Consider the following 20,677-nt stretch of genomic DNA (forward strand, 5'->3'; position numbering starts at 1 on the left):
CAATGTGATTTTCTGGATTTTTTTTCTCATTTTGTCTATCATAGTTGAGGTATACCTATGATGAAAATTACAGGCCTCTCTCATCTTTTTAAGTGGGAGAACTTGCACAATTGGTGGCTGATTAAATACTTTTTTTCCCCACTGTATATATATATATATACATACATAATGTATATATATTTTACATATTTCTTTTTAAAAAAGATTATACATATATTTAATTTGTTATATATTAAATATATTACATATTAATCCTTGAAATAAAATATAAATATTTATATATTATATATTCCATTACAAGTCTGTCCGAAGTGACATATTCTGTGTGTATCTCTTTATTCTGTACCTTTTCACTATGCTATGTAATAAGGCAGTATGTTGTTTCTTTGTGTGTGTGTGTGTGTGTGCGAAAGAGCTGTAACAGGAAATTAGAGGAGACATGCATGTTTGAGCGGGTCCCCCTGAGCGATGCTGGAGGTCAGGACAGAGGGCCTGTCTCCGTTAGTTTTACTGGCACACCTCCAAAACCTTCCTTGCCCCTTCAGACTGCCTTTATTACTTCCCTGTACTGCTTAAAGTCTATACAGATGGGTTAAGCTTAGGCTCATACATCATAAACCCTGGTCAGAGACAGAGTAGACGCCATATTTAATTTGATGCAAATGAGCATGGCTGAAGTACAGTATGTTCAGTGTGTCGTACTAATCTGTGTAAAACTTTTCTGAATGTGTATGTTGTTACGTAAACATCCAATAAAAATGTATTAGCTGCTGTGAAAGATTTCTCCGATTCGGAAACGATGACTTTTTCTGATTTATTTAAAGAACAAATTTATTTGTGAATCTGACTTTACTGGCCATGCTGTATTTTTGTGTACTGTTATACATTATACTCTTACAAATGTCTGCAAGATGTTTGACCCTGGTTTGTTGAAAAACACTGTCATATTTATTTCACCTCAATATTTCTGTCTGCAGTGCTTCCGTTAAGAAACTAACCTGACACTCATTGCATACCTCACCCCCATTGTTTAGTGCCGTTCTTGCATGACTGAAAGCGCCTAAAAGTAGTGCGTGTTTGCTAACCTGATATTTCCCTGCAACCTGATCCCGTGTCTTTATCCCAGTGTCAAACCCACCTGAGGAGTTGCAGCAAGAGGGTCTCAGAGCTGTAATTTAGCCCCTGTCTACATGAAAGGACACGCTTGGCTATTGTAAACACTCGGATGTCGCCTCTTAAAACAGTGTCATACAGAAGTGATGCATTTCAGAAAGGGACCCTAGACCTCCTCCTTTCAAAATACTGGTGTTATAGGGTCATTTTTGGGCCTGTTAAATACAGAAGATTTTTTGGCAGATGCTAGTCCTGGAAAAATAAGCCTTGAAGGATATAGATTGAATTATAAGATTGTGGAGTGACAATGAAAGTTTTGTTTGGGGTCATTTCCCCCTTCAGTAAAATGAAAAGAGTTTTTCCAGTGCTTTCTGCAGAATATTGTACAATCTTTCCACCTGTGATACAATCTCAATTTCATCCAGTGCAGTGTGGTTTTCAGGCATTACGATTTTTGAAGGTGTTCATAAAAAGTAAAACATGCCCTGTATGGTCTTCAATGGGACGTAATGCTCTTCAAGCATCTGTGAAGGATTTTGGTGGAAAATGTTTTATGCGGAAATATTCCAAGAATGGAGGTAAACAGTCCGTACAATGAGATCTTTAAAAAAGACATCTTTTATCTATGTCTGGGTCTGATCAAATCGTTGGTCTGACTGTTACTTGACCCGTGTTCATGTCATGTTCTTTCTTAATGAGTTTTTTTCATAGTCACACTATGAAAGATGCAATCAGCTCTGCTTAAAGCCGATTATCCCGTTTAATTTGGCGTGAAGATGTCGAGATATTTTTCGCCTTGAGATGGCTGAATTATTTCATAATAAAGTCACAAGGCGAGTCATTAGGGAAGAAAGAAAAATCATAAGACATTTGAAAAACATGCATGCGGTCGTCCACATGTGCACCTTCTTGTGAGGCATGCGTGCAAGCGTGTACGCTAACCAAGCAAGTCGGTTTCTGTCCAGTGTTCTTTTTCTTTTACTGGAAGCGGTTAAGTGAAAAAGCATTCGAGGGAACATTATCCGAATGAAAATATTGACAATATGCCTTTACACCACCTTGCCACTATGGCCACAGCGTCATAACAAGAAGTCAGGTGTGACGGGTAGAAGAAGGCCTGTCAAACTGGGATTGTTCTTGCGAGTTCACCGTGATAGGAAAGCCAGTTCCAGGTACATACAGAGGGGGGCAAGAAAGTCTTTCAGACCCATGTTACGCTACTTGGGCCGTTGAATGATTCCCATTCATCCGTTTCCTCTTCCACTGAAAAGTAATCAGTTACTCGCCGAAAGATGATATTATATGCACCTAATGTCATACGGGTCTGAAGCAGGTTCATGCCTGATAGCATTGTTAGAGAACACCTTTATTTGTGCTCTCCCATGGCAAAATGCTTGCTACCCCAAATGGCTTTCGCCCATGTTGTTTGGCTTGTTTTTTTTCCTTTTCATTCGCTTTTCTCCTCCTGTTTCACCTCCTGCTTTTCTCTGCGGCCTGTAAATCAGGAGAAAAGCAGCTGGCAGTGCTAATAGAGGATGCTCTCCTGCAGGGTAACAAAGAGGTATTGTTGGGTTTGTGAGGGCATTATGCAGCTAAATAAAGCTGACATGCTGAGGTGGAATTATTGAGCCTGGTGCAGCCCCGTGAAGCGAGGCTGAGAAGTCGGCTGGAAAGAAACCAGAGCCGGAGAACCTGAGAGAGAATGGGCTGCCATTCCAGAATGCTCTATAATGATGGCTGTTCTTCTAGTCGTCAGTTCTTGTGCTCTTCCTGAAAGCAATGTCACCATTGTACTGAGTAGGGATGCACAATGTACTGGTGTCATATTGGTTATCTGACGATATTTGTGTTGTTTTTACCTTTTTTAGTATTATTGGCTCGAAATGGCTAAAATTCACAATCTAATCAAATCCCTGCTTTGAGGTTAATCTAATAAGAACCCAAAACGTGGATTGACTATGTGGCCGTTTATGGGTGCTTCTCATATTTTGGCTTTTCCTCCAAATGTCAAAGGCCGAGGAATCGAGATCTGTCTGTTGTATTGGACTGCATTCGACTGTGATCAGTCTCCACTGTTTCCAACACCCTGCTGAGCCGTAAGACGAATCTTTATTAGAGCAGACAGCCATTGTCTGCAGTCATCTAGATAATTGCAGCGCTGGGTCCTCTTCTCTAATCAATCCAGACAGCTGCCGCCGTGCCTGCTGCGTTTTGCCAACCGTGCAGCTCAAGCTAATTAATGAAATGATGAGCCGTTTGGGCACAACGTGGTACCACACAAACAATCTGGGACGCTTGGAAATGCCCAGCCCACATCAGAGGCACAGATAGATTAGTGAAGAGCCTGTATTTTTAATCGCTGTCTTAAAACCCAATGTTTCAGAAGTACTGCACGCTGTTAAAGGAATAGAGCTTTTTTCATCCAAAAAGCAGTGCTGTTGTTATTTGCTCACCTTGTTGTTCTAAACCAGTATGACTGACTTTTTTTCCACAGTGCACAAAGGAGAAAATATGAAAACATGCTCTCTTTTTTTTAGCTATAGTGAACATGAACTGTCACTTCAAAATGGATGCAAAACTAGTTTGTGATGTTAGCCTTCCCCTGCAGTGACTTAATACAGTTTGAATAATAAATGAATCATTTAGACTGAATCAATTCAATAAAAAGATTTGACTCCAAAAGATTTGGTCACATATCAGACATGAGAGCTAGAGTGGTTGATTTTTGTATAACCATTTCAGTTTGTTGTTCACACAAGCTTCAAAATTCATATGGACTACCTTTATGATACTTTTTGAAGCTCAAAGTTACATTAATTTCAATTGCGTTGAAGAGAGTGACCAGCATTTTCTCATTTAGTATTTATACAGGTTTAGAACAACATGAGGTTTTCATTTTTGGGTGAACAATGTCTTTAACATTAAATAGTTTCTATCGACTCAACTAAGCCATTTTTCGTAGCTGTGAAAGTCAGGGCGAATAAAAATCTGAGTTAATCTGACATCATGTTTGTTCCTCAAGTCATTGCACCTAATTTTGAGCTAATAACCCTAAACGCATCCCCCCCCCCCAGTCTTCATTCTGTCCGTCAGTAATCATGCATGGCATGAAATGGGATGGCATATGCCGTCTGAGCCATATGGGCACAGTGTGAGTCTGTTTCCAGCATGGGGAAGCAGTGGTTCATGGAGGGCACGGGAAGCTTCCAGATCTCTGAAATAAACAGTAGGCACTCACAGATTTTCTGTGTGGGCTTCACCGGCCAACATGTTGCAGCTTAACACCCGGAGTGCTCTGGTGCCACCTTGCCCTGTCCCGAACAGAGATGGAAATAGAGGACCGATGTCTTCACACCAGCTGTCATTGGCCCTTAAATTCACTGTAAAAAAAAATTGTACCGTAGAATTTACAGGATGTTACTGGCAAAAAAGTTGCCAATAAAATCTTGTAAAATGATGTTAATTGCTGTAAAAATGGATTACAGTATAATATTGTAAAGCAAATTAGTTAATTGCTGTATGTGAAATACAGTAATTTGCAGTATTTTTACAGTAACATTGAATTAAACTTGTAGTTTATTTTACAGAAATATTGTGTAATCTCACTAAAGTACAGTATTTGTCTGGCAACAAAAGTTGCCAATAAAATCCTGTAAATAAATTTCAGCAGTTTTTTGTAATTTCACTAAAGTACAGTATTTACCTGGCAACTAAAGTTGCCAATAAAATCCTGTAAATACCCCTAAATCCAAGATGATGTTTTAATCATTTAACAATGAAAATGCTGCAAATAATAATTTTAACAGTAAATTGTAAACTGTGAAATACGGATTTAAATGCATTATCATGAGCGCTATCTTTATACATTTACAAATGAATAAAAACCAAGTCAAATATGTTGCAGATAAATATTTATTAAAACTGGCAGAAAGACATTGCGAGGCTTTTACTGCTAAAAATAAAAATATCAGTATTTCAACAGTTAAAATCTTATCATAAAAATAACATAGCATTACAAAATAACTACAAATACTTATTATATCACAAAAAATAAGCCATATTCTGAGTAGATTGTACATTAACATTAACAGTACATTAACTTTCTATAAAAATTAAGGTCAATCAACAGAATTCGTATAATTTTGGTTAAAAAGGGATTAAAATGCTGGAATCAACATTATACCACAAATTCTGTTGTTTGAGTTTATGTTCTATTACATTTAGAATATTCCTGCAAAAGACAATTTAATAAATACATACTGAAAGTCCATCAACTTACATCCCTCTTCTCTGAGACCCTTCCACTTGTTTTGCTTCTATGTATCCGTCTTGTATCCAGTGAGTGTTGTGATTCCAACAAAACATCTGCACATAAAAACAAGCAGAAGCTTTAGAATAAAGTTCAGTATTGAATGAAACTAGCTCAATAAAATGAATGTAAAAATGCCACTTATACAATACAATCAGCATTTGCCAGTACTTAAACTAAATAAGTAACCTTTTTCATAAATGAAATTACTCAAGTAAAACATGTTACCTTTGAAAAAATTTAAGTGTGCAAAAGATGCCTTCTCCCGGGACGCCAGACTGAAGTTGTAATAAGACTGCAAATCCAGCCACAAAGTTGAGGTATGAATTCACAACCATCTGACCCTCGAACAGCCACTGGGTGCACCTGAAATGAATAAATATAAGCCATAATGTAACCTAAAATACAGTATTTCAATATAAAATGTTATCTAAAATACAAGTTTATCAAATGATTTACAACATAATAAGAATACATTACCTAATATAATCAGCTTCAGCGAGTCTTAAATAAGTAATCTTTATCACAAATGAAATTACTCAAGTAAAACCTTAAAAAAAACCCTGTTACCTTTGAAAAAAATTCAAGTGTGCAAAAGATGCCTGCTCCCGGGACGCCAGACTGAAGTTGTAATAAGACTGCAAATCCAGCCACAAAGTTGAGGTATGAATTCACAACCATCTGACCCTCGAAAAGCCACTGGGTGCACCTGAAATGAATAAATATAAGCCATAATGTAACCTACAATACAGTATTTCAATATAAAATGTAATCTAAAATACAAGTTTATCAAATGATTTACAATATAATTAATAAGAATACATTACCTAATATAATCAGCTTCAGAGTCTTGAAGCATCAAACATTTCTCCACATCAACTGCTATTCTTTGCACCTACAAGAGATAATGAAAATTATCAAGTATTTTTTTTAAATGCATATATTTTAAAATAAACAAACTCTTACATTTGATTAATAAATTCAATTATAATAATACATTGTAGAACTGTACCACCAATCAAATTAAATCATTTATAATGCAAAATTACAACTGTGTTATGACATTAATGTTTTACATACATTTTTTTTTTTATTACAATTAAGAAATGTTGGAAAAATGCTATGATACTTTTTAAATGTGAAACTAAACCATTAGGTGGGAGCAAATAACTTAAAGGGTTAGGTCACCCAAAAATGGAAATTAGGCTGCGTTTTACTCACCCCCGAGGCATCCTAGGTGTATATGACTTGTATGTATATTCTTTCAGACGAATCCAGTGGGAGTTATATTAAAAATTGTCTTTGATCTTTCAAGCTCTATCTCACACGGCTCCGGGGGGTGAACAAAGGCCTCCTGTAGCGAATCGATGCGTTTTTGTAAGAAAAATATCCATATTCAAAACGTAATAATCACTTGAATCTAGCTTGCGCTCACACTGTTGTAAACAAAGCAGTTCCGGGGGGATGACGTATGAGGTCGACTTTACGCATGTGCCGCTCAGAAGTGATGCACGCGGAAACGCAGTGGAGAGATCAAAACAAAACAACAGTCACTAATTAGAAGTACAAAACGAGGATTTGTAAAGAAGAATGTCGGAGGATTTCGATATAAGCCAAGAGGAGACTGGTTTTCCTTTGCTAAAGTAAGGAAACTTTGCTTTTTTTGATCCTGTTAACAAACGTTGGTTTTCACAAGACTCACCGGCGCATGTGCAACGCTGAACTCATTCGTCATCCTCCCGGAACTGCTTAGTTTACAACAGTGAGCGCAAGCTAGATTAAAGTATTTATTACGTTTTGAATATGGATATTTTTCTTACAAAACGCATCGATTCGCTACAGGAGGCCTTTGTTCACCCCCCGGAGCCGTGTGAGACACTTTTTTTTATGGATGGGCGCTTTTTATTTAAGTTCTTTTGGACTGAAGCAATGCAACACCCGCTGAGTGCCATGAAACAGCTTGAAAAATCAAAGACAATTTTTAATATAACTTCGACTGGATTCGTCTGAAAGAAGAAAGTCATATACACCTAGGATGCGTGGGTGCGAGGGTGAGTAAAACGCAACCTAATTTTCATTTTTGGGTGAACTAACCCTTTAACGAGTGAGTCGATTGAGTCATTCATTGTACCGGTCCGTTCAAAATGCTGAATCATTCAGTAAAAACACAGCTGAGTTTTGCTTTGATCTTTATTTGGAACGATTTTCGTTGGTGAAATAGAGCAACAGTCAATATTGTGTCTAAAAAGTAAGTAACTTAATGTTAAGTAATTGTGTATTGAACTATGTAACATTTGCACTCGTGATAATCAGCAAAACAGCTCGTTATGCTCCTTAACAATATCATACGTTATAAATAAACTCAACAGTTTGAGCAGTTACCTCATGTTTCTTGTGAGTTTATGTGTGCCGTTAAGGTTATTTGTTTTGATGTTGAATGTAATAAAATCAGAATCAGTCTTGTGTTTCGATGCTTCCCTAGTTTTTTTTTATTTTATTTTTTTTCACTCAAGTTTTAAAGGGGTCCTATTCTGCTTTTTTACAAAGTCGTGATTTTGTTTTGGGGGTGTACTAGAACATGCTCTCATGCTTGGTGGTTCGAAAAACGCATTTATTTACATTATTACAATATCTTTCTCCCCAGCCTGCCACAAACGGCTCGATTAGTTCTGGGTTTGATGAAGGTCCGCCTTCCAAAAACAAAATGTGTTGTGATTGGTTAGCTGTCCCAGTGCGTTGTTATTGGCGAACAGCTTAGACGGTGTTTCAGTACTGCCCCGGCCCTTGCTCCGTCTTTCAACGAAAACTTCTGGGCGAATCCGGCACTGTACTCCCTCGTGTTGTGGAAGCTGCCCTAATTGGGGTTATAAAGCTCAGGAACGGAGTTAAAAAATCAATTGCAACCACTGTTCATCCGCTTTCGGAAGCCCAAACAAAGGCGTTTCAGGCGGTCACACACCGGACGAGAAGTGCAGCGTTGCGTCGCGCCACATCTTTAAAATTCGAATGCATTATTTTCTATGAGTGTAGGCACACCGGCGGCGCTGTTCGGCGTCTGTCCGTGGTGCCCAGCTACGTCGTGTTGTACTTGTAAGAATTGTTCTAGACATGCCAAAAATGTGACGCTACAGCACAGCAGCTCTTCTTCTTGGTTTTTTCTGATGCACTAACTCTGCAGCAGCACTTCTTCGTCATCGTCTCGTCTGATGCACTCACTCAACCAAGCGTTCTAACCACAACCCCGCGCATCCCCACCCCCCAACCGAATTCGACTCTCCGTAGGTGGGAATTATTTGTAATGATATTCCAATGAGCCACTTTGTGATATCACAAAGCCCGGAAAACAAACGCTGTAGTCCAAATGAGCCGTTTGTTGTAGTTCTTGAAAAGGGATTTTTAAAAAACGAAATATCTCCCTTTGGAGTGGACTTCGAGATTTGTAACTTTCTAGATCTTTTTTTATGCCCAAACATACACACTACACACTGACTAAAATTAAAAAAGTGAAAAAGCATAATAGGACCCCTTTAATCAGGCTAACTTGTCCAATCGGGCATGTAAAGATGTCTTTCACTAAAAAATAGTCCCGGACAAGCTTTAATGTCAGTACAACTACAGTGGCAATAGACACACATTTACATGTAACGTTAGTTTCTAATTATAGTAAGTTGTCATATCAATATGGGACAGTTGAACATATAAGAACAAATGAAATTTCACACATTTTGCTGTTCGTCAGTTATTTCGACAGATAGTAGTTACTCTGACAATCGTTCGCACTGGGCATTACGTTAAAAGTTGGGTAAACACTACTTTAAATGCTCTCAATAAGAAAATTAAACTGCCAAAATGAGAAAAATGCAGCATTTAGCCTAACTATGCTTTGATAGCAATTTCCAGCTTACTGCACATACCAAGGCCGCATGTCTAAATGTCGTGATGGCAGGCTATCGTAACATGATATCGCTTATACATTAACTTAAATAAATATAAAAGGATATGTTTCTTAAGTAAAATTAAGTGAACTTACCAGGAATTATACAACTACAGTGGCAATAGACACACATTTACATGTAACGTTAGTTTCTAATTATAGTAAGTTGTCATATCAATATGGGACAGTTGAACATATAAGAACAAATGAAATTTCACACATTTTGCTGTTCGTCAGTTATTTCGACAGATAGTAGTTACTCTGACAATCGTTCGCACTGGGCATTACGTTAAAAGTTGGGTAAACACTACTTTAAATGCTCTCAATAAGAAAATTAAACTGCCAAAATGAGAAAAATGCAGCATTTAGCCTAACTATGCTTTGATAGCAATTTCCAGCTTACTGCACATACCAAGGCCGCATGTCTAAATGTCGTGATGGCAGGCTATCGTAACATGATATCGCTTATACATTAACTTAAATAAATATAAAAGGATATGTTTCTTAAGTAAAATTAAGTGAACTTACCAGGAATTATGAATAAAGCCTCTAATCTTCAATCGTTCTCGAGCTGCTCCAGTCGACTGGATTTCAGATTTGAATGAAGCGCCACATCCCATAATGCCACACTACAGTAAGTTAGTGTAAAAACCAGGAGCTACAGTGACAACACCTGATTCTTGTAAAAGAATTGCAGTTGACATGGAAATATACTGTTAACAACTGTAAAACCTTATTTGACCCAGAATGCATTGCAAATTACAGCTACATCTTGTAAAATGTTTAAACGGTAATATTCTGTAAATTGTTACTGTAGAAACTACAGCAATTTTTTACAGTGTTGTCTTGAAACGCACAGGCTGTTTTTGCTTGTCTGTTTTCTCAATAGGGATGGATTTAGAGGAGCTTCATCTAAACTTCTCCAAGAGAAATACGGTATGCTTTTATGCATCTGTAGGGCAGCTTATACAACAGTACTGTGAAATGGTAACTGCCTATAATACTACACAGTGATGTAAAGCCAAACATATGCCATCAGGTGTACAGCACTGTAAAGAGTGTGACATACATGCATATTATTTTAGTTTTACATTTAATGTCTACTGGTCTAATTTTTTCTTATGCTCACCATGGCTGTCTTTATTTGAAATATTATTTGAAAATATAGTAAAAATACTTATTACATATTTAAGTCACTAAATTATGAATCGCTAATTTATGGCAAAGCAGAATTTTCAGTTGAAATTACTCCAGTCTTCAGTGTCACATGATCTTTCAGAAATATGCTGATTTGGTGCTCAATTAGTATTGGTAGTTGGTTATTAATAATGTTTTTATTGCTTTATATTTTTGTGGAAATCCTGATACATTATTTTTATGGAAATCATGATATACATGTATATGTATATTTAATCATTTATATTTTTTATTTAATAATTTATCATGTGTATTACCATGTGAAATTAGGCAAAAACATATTTTAAGGTACAATAGAAGTCATACTACTAAAATATTCTCAAAAGAAAAAACGAATAATGTCAATACCAATATGGTCACCGATATATTGCATCTCTAGATGGTGTTTTTCTCCATAAATTAATTTATCACATTTTGACAGCTCCACGACAATATTCAGGCTTATTATCAACATATCTGAAGCCAAAATCTCCTTCATCAGCTAGAGGAACCCACCCAGTGGTGATTTAGATGTTTTGGCATTCTCTGTTCTTTGTTGGCACAATGAAATGCAGATCCCAGTGGATTTGACTGGTAAAGAGGAGAGAATTTCCTGTCTGGATGCCGCTAATCTGTGAAAAGATGACAGCTCTCCATGCAGCACCTGTTCGGGAGATAAATTCCTGTGTCTTATTCTGTTTGTTGACTTCATCAGCTGGAGGCGGCTTTTAGCTTGTTACTTGAGGTTTTATTTCTGTTTTTGTGCATGAGTATTAATGTTTATTTTTTGGCACACAGTGTTGATGGAGAGATATACCGCAGGGTTTGCGAGGGAAATGAACTCACAATGTGTAGCGTTAGGCTTGAGTTCGCTCTGCAGAAGGCAGCGTGGTGTGTGGGTATTTGCAATAAGCATCATTGACCCCTGGTCATTTGAGAGAATTTGCATCCCCTGCTGCCTTAAGACCCTGTTTGCATATGAGCTGTTTTTATTACATAAAAAAAGAGACGGACTAAGACGTAAATCCATAATCTCCCATTTGCATGTGCAACAGGAGACGGTTGAGAATATTGTTGTAAGGGGGGTGGGGAGCTTAATAGTCTGGAAATAGGCACGGCTGTGTCGCAGTTCATAGTGTGCAACATTAGGATTAGTGTGTCTCGAGCGTTATGTTGAAAATAGTGTGTTGATGATGTCTTGATGCTTTGTATATTAAAAGTATGTCTGTCTATCTATCTATCTTTCTGTCTATCTCTCTATCTCTCTCTCTATCTATCTATCTATCTATCTATCTATCTATCTCGCTCTCTCTCTCTCGCTCTCGCTCTCTCTCTCTAAGTTGAGTGACCCATCCATCTATAATCGTTGTATCTATCTATCGTTCTGTCTGTCGTTCTATTCCTCCGTCTCTCGAAAGGCTTTTTAAAAAGTGTAGAACTTTTAAACAAGGCTTTGTCAAGCCAAGATTTTTTCTTGGCTTTTCTGGCTAAATATTAGGGAAAACACCTGTGAAAAATCATTATAGAAAATTCCTTCAAATCAGTACATTGGGGCATATTTTTAGAGGGCTTTTTGGAGTGTAATTTCAAATTAGAATTGAGTCATGTTTGTTGTTTTTCAAATTGAATTCAAATTCCGAAATGTACATTTTAAAAGGAGTTGTCAAATTCCGATCTAAATGATGCCCAGCCCTGCAAGGCACACTGTTATGATTTTGTGCCATTACTTTCCCGCAATTTCATACCGCCAAAGTATAAACTGTCCCATTACTAGTGAAATATGTACTTAATTGTGATAGTCATGAACATCTTCATGGGAAGTTTTTACTCAATGTGTCTGCCTGTATATTAAATGCTGATGATTTAGTTGTCATTAAATTCATTTCCTTGCTATTAGTTACACAACTGTTGATGATAAGTAGATTAGAAAAGTCACTTGTAATATGAGACACTTTTTCAGAACCCTGGAAAGAATTTTCTCTGGAAGCTACAGCCATCTGTCTACACTTTCTTCCATGTCGGTGTGTGTGTAATGGCTATAGTACGGCAGCTCTCCAGATGTTCCAAGACGGCTGTCTGAGCCTGAAATGAGGTCCGAGGTCAAGGATATCTTAGTGGGACAGTTGTGGGGCGAAGCTGGGGTCACCCTGCCTCTGCTAGAACCATCCGTCATGAGTATGCACACCCCTACCGTCACTGCTAGTGGTTTCTACCGCAGTAGGCACGTGTTGAGGCCAGAGTCCCTTGAGAGATTGTACCATGAGAGAAGCAGCAGGGGGAGAGGATAGATCAATAGTCTGCTGAAGTGTCATCTGGTGAACAGGGATGCCAACACGTCCCAAGGGAGTGTCACTCCCTCCTCAGAATGCGACCTTTGACCTCCACAAATCTGTGGGCGCTCTTGTCTGTGTGTCTAATAGTTCTGCTGTGATTAAATATTATTTGAAAATATAGTAAAAATACTTATTACATATTTAAGTCACTAAATTATGAATCGCTAATTTATGGCAAAGCAGAATTTTCAGTTGAAATTACTCCAGTCTTCAGTGTCACATGATCTTTCAGAAATATGCTGATTTGGTGCTCAATTAGTATTGGTAGTTGGTTATTAATAATGTTTTTATTGCTTTATATTTTTGTGGAAATCCTGATACATTATTTTTATGGAAATCATGATATACATGTATATGTATATTTAATCATTTATATTTTTTATTTAATAATTTATCATCCATGTGAACATGTGAAATTAGGCAAAAACATATTTTAAGGTACAATAGAAGTCATACTACTAAAATATTCTCAAAAGAATAATGTCAAAATGTCAATACCAATATGGTCACCGATATATTGCATCTCTAGATGGTGTTTTTCTCCATAAATTAATTTATCACATTTTGACAGCTCCACGACAATATTCAGGCTTATTATCAACATATCTGAAGCCAAAATCTCCTTCATCAGCTAGAGGAACCCACCCAGTGGTGATTTAGATGTTTTGGCATTCTCTGTTCTTTGTTGGCACAATGAAATGCAGATCCCAGTGGATTTGACTGGTAAAGAGGAGAGAATTTCCTGTCTGGATGCCGCTAATCTGTGAAAAGATGACAGCTCTCCATGCAGCACCTGTTCGGGAGATAAATTCCTGTGTCTTATTCTGTTTGTTGACTTCATCAGCTGGAGGCGGCTTTTAGCTTGTTACTTGAGGTTTTATTTCTGTTTTTGTGCATGAGTATTAATGTTTATTTTTTGGCACACAGTGTTGATGGAGAGATATACCACAGGGTTTGCGAGGGAAATGAACTCACAATGTGTAGCGTTAGGCTTGAGTTCGCTCTGCAGAAGGCAGCGTGGTGTGTGGGTATTTGCAATAAGCATCACTGACCCCTGGTCATTTGAGAGAATTTGCATCCCCTGCTGCCTTAAGACCCTGTTTGCATATGAGCTGTTTTTATTACATAAAAAAAGAGACGGACTAAGACGTAAATCCATAATCTCCCATTTGCATGTGCAACAGGAGACGGTTGAGAATATTGTTGTAAGGGGGGTGGGGAGCTTAATAGTCTGGAAATAGGCACGGCTGTGTCGCAGTTCATAGTGTGCAACATTAGGATTAGTGTGTCTCGAGCGTTATGTTGAAAATAGTGTGTTGATGATGTCTTGATGCTTTGTATATTAAAAGTATGTCTGTCTATCTATCTATCTTTCTGTCTATCTCTCTATCTCTCTCTCTATCTATCTATCTATCTATCTATCTCGCTCTCTCTCTCTCTCGCTCTCGCTCTCTCTCTCTAAGTTGAGTGACCCATCCATCTATAATCGTTGTATCTATCTATCGTTCTGTCTGTCGTTCTATTCCTCCGTCTCTCGAAAGGCTTTTTAAAAAGTGTAGAACTTTTAAACAAGGCTTTGTCAAGCCAAGATTTTTTCTTGGCTTTTCTGGCTAAATATTAGGGAAAACACCTGTGAAAAATCATTATAGAAAATTCCTTCAAATCAGTACATTGGGGCATATTTTTAGAGGGCTTTTTGGAGTGTAATTTCAAATTAGAATTGAGTCATGTTTGTTGTTTTTCAAATTGAATTCAAATTCCGAAATGTACATTTTAAAAGGAGTTGTCAAATTCCGATCTAAATGATGCCCAGCCCTGCAAGGCACACTGTTATGATTTTGTGCCATTACTTTCCCGCAATTTCATACCGCCAAAGTATAAACTGTCCCATTACTAGTGAAATATGTACTTAATTGTGATAGTCATGAACATCTTCATGGGAAGTTTTTACTCAATGTGTCTGCCTGTATATTAAATGCTGATGATTTAGTTGTCATTAAATTCATTTCCTTGCTATTAGTTACACAACTGTTGATGATAAGTAGATTAGAAAAGTCACTTGTAATATGAGACACTTTTTCAGAACCCTGGAAAGAATTTTCTCTGGAAGCTACAGCCATCTGTCTACACTTTCTTCCATGTCGGTGTGTGTGTAATGGCTATAGTACGGCAGCTCTCCAGATGTTCCAAGACGGCTGTCTGAGCCTGAAATGAGGTCCGAGGTCAAGGATATCTTAGTGGGACAGTTGTGGGGCGAAGCTGGGGTCACCCTGCCTCTGCTAGAACCATCCGTCATGAGTATGCACACCCCTACCGTCACTGCTAGTGGTTTCTACCGCAGTAGGCACGTGTTGAGGCCAGAGTCCCTTGAGAGATTGTACCATGAGAGAAGCAGCAGGGGGAGAGGATAGATCAATAGTCTGCTGAAGTGTCATCTGGTGAACAGGGATGCCAACACGTCCCAAGGGAGTGTCACTCCCTCCTCAGAATGCGACCTTTGACCTCCACAAATCTGTGGGCGCTCTTGTCTGTGTGTCTAATAGTTCTGCTGTGATTTCACTCAATCTTAAGGGTCTCTTTTGTTGCCTGTTCTATGTTACAGATTAAAAATGCTGTTCTATTCGAAGCTTGAGCACTGTAAGGCATACAATGGCATGGCAAGAAGTCCTTGTTAAATTATTGAAATTGTTACCAACTCTATTTATCATTACTATTCTTATTTGAACAAACACCTGATCATATTTCTTCCTCTTTTTCTCTTCCTTCCCTCCTCATCCTCCTCTTTCTTCTTCAAAATAATAATAACAATAGTTATTTTTTATTTCTTTTGCTGCACCATTTGTGCTGTTATAGCACACATGCCTTGTTTTATTAATACAAATAATTCATAATATTATTCATATTTATTGAGATGATGATTATTATTAGTAGTATTATTATCTTAATAATAATAATGATGATTAAATCATGTTTATTTATTTTGCTGCACCATTTGTGTTGATATAACACGAACACATGCTTTATTTTAATAATAATAGATTAGTAATAATCATTTGTTTTTGCTTTTTTATTTTGCCGTACCATTTGTGTTATACTTGCTTTATTTATTTTGTGTTACGGTACATTAACACGGGGTGTCGGCATCGACGCTTAATGGAGGGCGTGTCTGAGTGACAACAGCCAATCACATTAGTTTTCTGGTGTTGCATGAACGCGATTGGCTAGTGTCTGCACCTCAGGGTATTTGCAAAAGGTAATCTGTGAATGTACCATTATGGCTATGAAATATTAAATTGTGAAACTTGTTAGAAATAGTTTTGGTTTAACTTTTCGTAATTAAGCAATCAAAATGATGATTTTTGCCTAGTGGACAATAAAGTAAGTGAAAATAGTCCATAGAACGAGCCATATCTAACAGAATTTTTAGCCTAGCAGCACCCTAGTAATAGCAATACACTAAAACTACTTTGAACCCCTAGCAAGCAGCAATCCAAGACCCTAAAATCACGGTGGCAATGTTTGAATGGGTAAGCATTTACACTGAAGTTGGTGTGTTGTGAGGTTTTGTTGTTAGCGGGCGGGCACAGTAAATCTATCACTGACCTCGGTGTTGGATAATGAGGTCTTGTTTGTCTCCGAAAAATATTTCTGCCTTGAGGCCTGTCAGTTGTCAGAAACGAAAGTTAAAGGAGTTACAAGTTTATTTGACACTGTCTTCTCGTTAAAAGATTCCTAAGGCAGAATTTCAGGGCCAACAGTCACGATATGGAATGTTTTGAGAAAATTGAAAGCCATACATCTTTTATGTGGCAACTTGCCCTATCACTATTCTGATGTGCCTACAGTGAGGCTGACACGTTAACAATGTACCGCAACCAAAAATTGACAAGAATTTCGCAGGTGACAACCTCGCCCGTGCTAAGACAAGCACCGCCACTGGCAGCAGCGTGACATCACACCGGCTGCCCGGCGCTCATTTCGAATGGCATTGTGTCACATTTTGTGCGAAATGATTATGGCCACATTCCAGACTGGGAAGAAGTCCCTTCGTTACGTACAGCAGGCATCCAGACGAGCCGAGACATTCACAGGGCACTTTTTTAATGAGAAAGAAGCCAAGCTTGTATGTCTTGTCCTGCCTGCTGGCTGCCATTATGGCCCATTAGAATCATCATTAAGAGAGAGCGCAGGGCCCGTTGTGCCTAAAGTGCCACGGACCGCTAGCTGAGGAGCCTGACTACCACTGTCCGCTTTCACCACACAAACGTGCCTCGGAGACCGGTTTCCAAGGCAACGTCACCGACGGGCGACGTATTTCTTCTCTGTGCTTTGTAGGAAAAGGCAAGCAAGACGGGGTTGTCCGTGAGTGCATCTGTTTAGACCTTTCCGAGCAATTGGGTAGAAGTTCTCATTTCGCGCTAATCTTGTACGAGGCTCTGCCCGACAAATCCTAACCACTGCCGTTTCCGGAAAACCTTCAAAAGCCAACCCAGAGCTGCAAAAGCAGACAAGCTCCACCACCTACACGCTTAAAAGGACAGTTTTCTTCGTAAGAACATGTTCTGTTTGGGCTCATTTAGGAGGTGCGTCACATTCGGCAGGGGAGAAATATGTCAAGAACTCAAGCTAGCGTTTTTATCCCTCAATTATCGGTGTCCATTAATGATTAAGTGCTGTATTAATACAGCGCAGATATTCCATTAGGAGCTCCGGTCTGAGGTTTTAATGGCCTGCAGGCTTTCAAAGTCTTTGTTTGAGGTTGCACTAAGCTGTTAGGAATGAGGACTGCATTAAATGTACTAATTAGTGGCCTATGGAAGATATTGTCTTAAATTACTCTCTACTCTCCATCTTTCCCTTCTGTGCTCACTGTTGGCAATCAAATAGGGATGAAACAGGTGTATGCCAATAGAGTGTTTTTATGCAATAATTGGCTAATATTAACATTTTATGCTATGATGGATGAATGAATGAAAAAAATTGTTTTAAATGCTTTTAAAAGTGAATTTAGGTATCACAATATTATATTTCAAAGTATGAACAACACATTTTAATTTTAAGATTTGCTAATGATAATATTTACCAGTGTTAATATCAGTGTTATATTCTGTAAGTGGTTGATCAGTATGGACTTTTCCTTGATAGATTCTCAATCTTTACGGTCCCTTGCGGTTTTTGGTTACATTCAGTGGTCGACTGAAATGGGTTTGTCAATAATGATTCCTAGAGAGCAGATTGACCAACTGGTGATATAAATATAATATCATAAATATAATAGGCTCTGTGTAGTTAATGCTGCTCCATGTGAAAGCACGCATGTGATGGAGATTTACCGCTGATTACAGAACTGGCTTCAAATACGCATTAAAGATGCGCATTAAATATCGCATTCGATTTATCGTGCAGCTCTAGTGTGTACACTAGCTATTGGATTGAGTCTGGATATGTATAGATGGATTTTATGATGCACCATCCTTTTCTTAACTCTTAATTATTTTACTGGGCATTTACATGTTGAATGACTATAGTCTGTAAAATGCTGAGTCTAAAAGCTTTTTTTCTTGCACTGTGCTCCGATTAACTGAGCAAAAACAGAAGTTCCTCTGTACAAAGACTCTGGCAGTGTTACCGAAATCCCTGGAAATATCTTGTGAGAAAGAAAGAGCGAGCGAGGGGGGGACTCTGAAAGGCCAGTATAAAGGGTGCATGATCCCTTTTCACAGCACAATTGAAACATAATTATTTCATGGCAGACTGTGTGCTCTGTAAATCTATGAATGGGAACGGCATTTAACTTTAATTAGCTCTGATTTATTCATTCTGACTGGATTGCTTGCAGAAAATTGGATCATCTGATTATAGTCAAGCATGAAAATGACCTGATTAAACACTTCATAAAACCCATGGAGGGAGAAAGAAAGAAAAGAAACCTGGGATGAAACGATAAAGGGGGGATAAGAAAGATAAGGCACAGAGCGAAAGACAGTCAGACAGATGTGGATGCTTTTGGTGTCTTGGCGTATGCCAGCGTTATGCACAGTGGGTGAAGAAGACATCGCAGCTGGTTTCTGTTCACACTGCTGCAACCTAATGGATGGATTGGCAAACCAATCCCACACTATAGCTTACATGTCAACAGCTGCGCCAAACTGCAAGTGCATTTGATTTGAGATGCTCCCGTGCACCTGAGCAAAAAGAAAAAAAAAACCCTATGGCATTTTCACTATCCTGTGGTGTGGTCTGGTCTTTACAATTGGAAGAATTGCATGATTTATTTCTAAATACCTGAGGTCTTAAATACCCCCCAGCTACTGTATATCAATAAAAGCATCTAAACTGCATTTGACATCTGAATTAAATACAGAAATGAAATAAATACAAATCCAGATTTTAAACTCTCTTTGTGTCTCTCTTTTTTTCTAGTGACACCAACGAATGAGAATCTCGGGTCCAAAACTTCCAGCTCGACCAAAGTGTCTGGCCTTCAGCGTAGCCAGGAACAGAGTAACGACGTTTCGTTTGTCCCGCCGATCTCAAGTCCGACTCCAGCGTCGCCCCCTACGGGGTCTCCTGCCCCTGCTGCGGCGGCAGCGCCCGCGCCTAGACCGCACCCGCTCTCCACGAACCCTCTCGCTATCAAGAAGGAATCTGTGCCCCCTAACCCCACCCCGTCCCTCCTGAGGAACCAATCACATTCACTGGAGCACAGAGTCCCGCCCCCATTGCACCACAGCCAGCCAGTCATCAGTCACCGTCATCATCCTTCGCCATACAGCAGTCTTCACGACATCAGGTTAGTAAAAGTGTGACAAATAGGCAAAAAAAAAACAGGAAGGGGGCAAAGACTTTTTCACACCACTGTACAAAAAAAACTATGTTTCATACAGTGGTGACCAAAATTATTAGAACACTAGTATTTTCACCAGCTAAAAATGGTTTTAAGTCCGTTATTTCTTTATCTTATTTCAGTTATCTTTTGCTATAGTGTGTCAGTAGGAAATATCAGTTTCCATTTCCATTTCCATTCATTTTGCTATTAATTGTAATAATATATATATATATATATATATATATATATATATATGTAATTGTATTTATTATATTTACATAGTTAAATATTGTTTTTCTCACAACAAAAACAATATAAAACCTGACAATTGACAGCTATAAGTTCATAAGCTGCCCTAATATCAATATTGTTTCTCATATACTGTCTTTCCTTTCTAATCACAGCAACAACCCTTCCACGCTTCCTCCAAAATACCACCTGCCTCACTCCCCTCATCACCTCAGCGGCCTCCCGTCTCCTGCTCCTCCTCTTCCTCTCTCCATAGCCGGTCTGCCCTCCTCCCACTACTCCCTTCACTCGCCCTCTCACCTCTCCAGCCATCCGGCCATGTTCGCCAACCCTGCTACACTGCCTCCTCCACCCACCTTACCGACCAACAGCCTGGTGGTGCCAGGACACCCTGCCGGACCACCCTATCCAGGTGAGAACCCCTTCATTGAGATTTAAACTGTTTCTGGCATAGTTAGTATGAGATTTGAGAATATTTTGGACAATAGGTTTCTTCAGTTCTGTAATATGACAAATTAATTCAAATATATCACTTGCATAAAGGTGCGTACATGCTGGAGTTGCACCAGAGACGGCTGCAAAAAATCTTAACTTGCACTTGGACATAAAATTTCCTAGGGTCCAGTTTTATACCCAGTTTTTGTCCCTCAAAGGCTCCTTTGCAGCTTTCTCTAGTGCATAAGTGCACTAAGGGTATACATTTTTTAACTTAGACCTAAGAAATGAGTGCATGA

The 20,677-nt window shown here is 38.5% G+C and overlaps 1 protein-coding gene across 1 annotated transcript in view; it reads left to right on the forward strand.

The window, feature by feature from the left end:
• Nucleotides 1–20,677, forward strand: part of LOC107548913 (autism susceptibility gene 2 protein-like) — a gene marked incomplete at its 5' end in the record, with an annotated part of 113,642 nt that overhangs the window by 78,623 nt on the left and 14,342 nt on the right. The window contains 2 exons of the mRNA XM_016229787.1: nucleotides 19,289–19,658; nucleotides 20,099–20,355. Coding sequence (XP_016085273.1) covers nucleotides 19,289–19,658; nucleotides 20,099–20,355 — 627 coding nt within the window. The remainder of the gene's footprint in view (nucleotides 1–19,288; nucleotides 19,659–20,098; nucleotides 20,356–20,677) is intronic.

This window comes from Sinocyclocheilus grahami, unplaced genomic scaffold, assembly GCF_001515645.1.
Source record: "Sinocyclocheilus grahami isolate Dianchi unplaced genomic scaffold, SAMN03320097.WGS_v1.1 scaffold358.1, whole genome shotgun sequence".
NCBI lineage: Eukaryota > Metazoa > Chordata > Actinopteri > Cypriniformes > Cyprinidae > Sinocyclocheilus > Sinocyclocheilus grahami.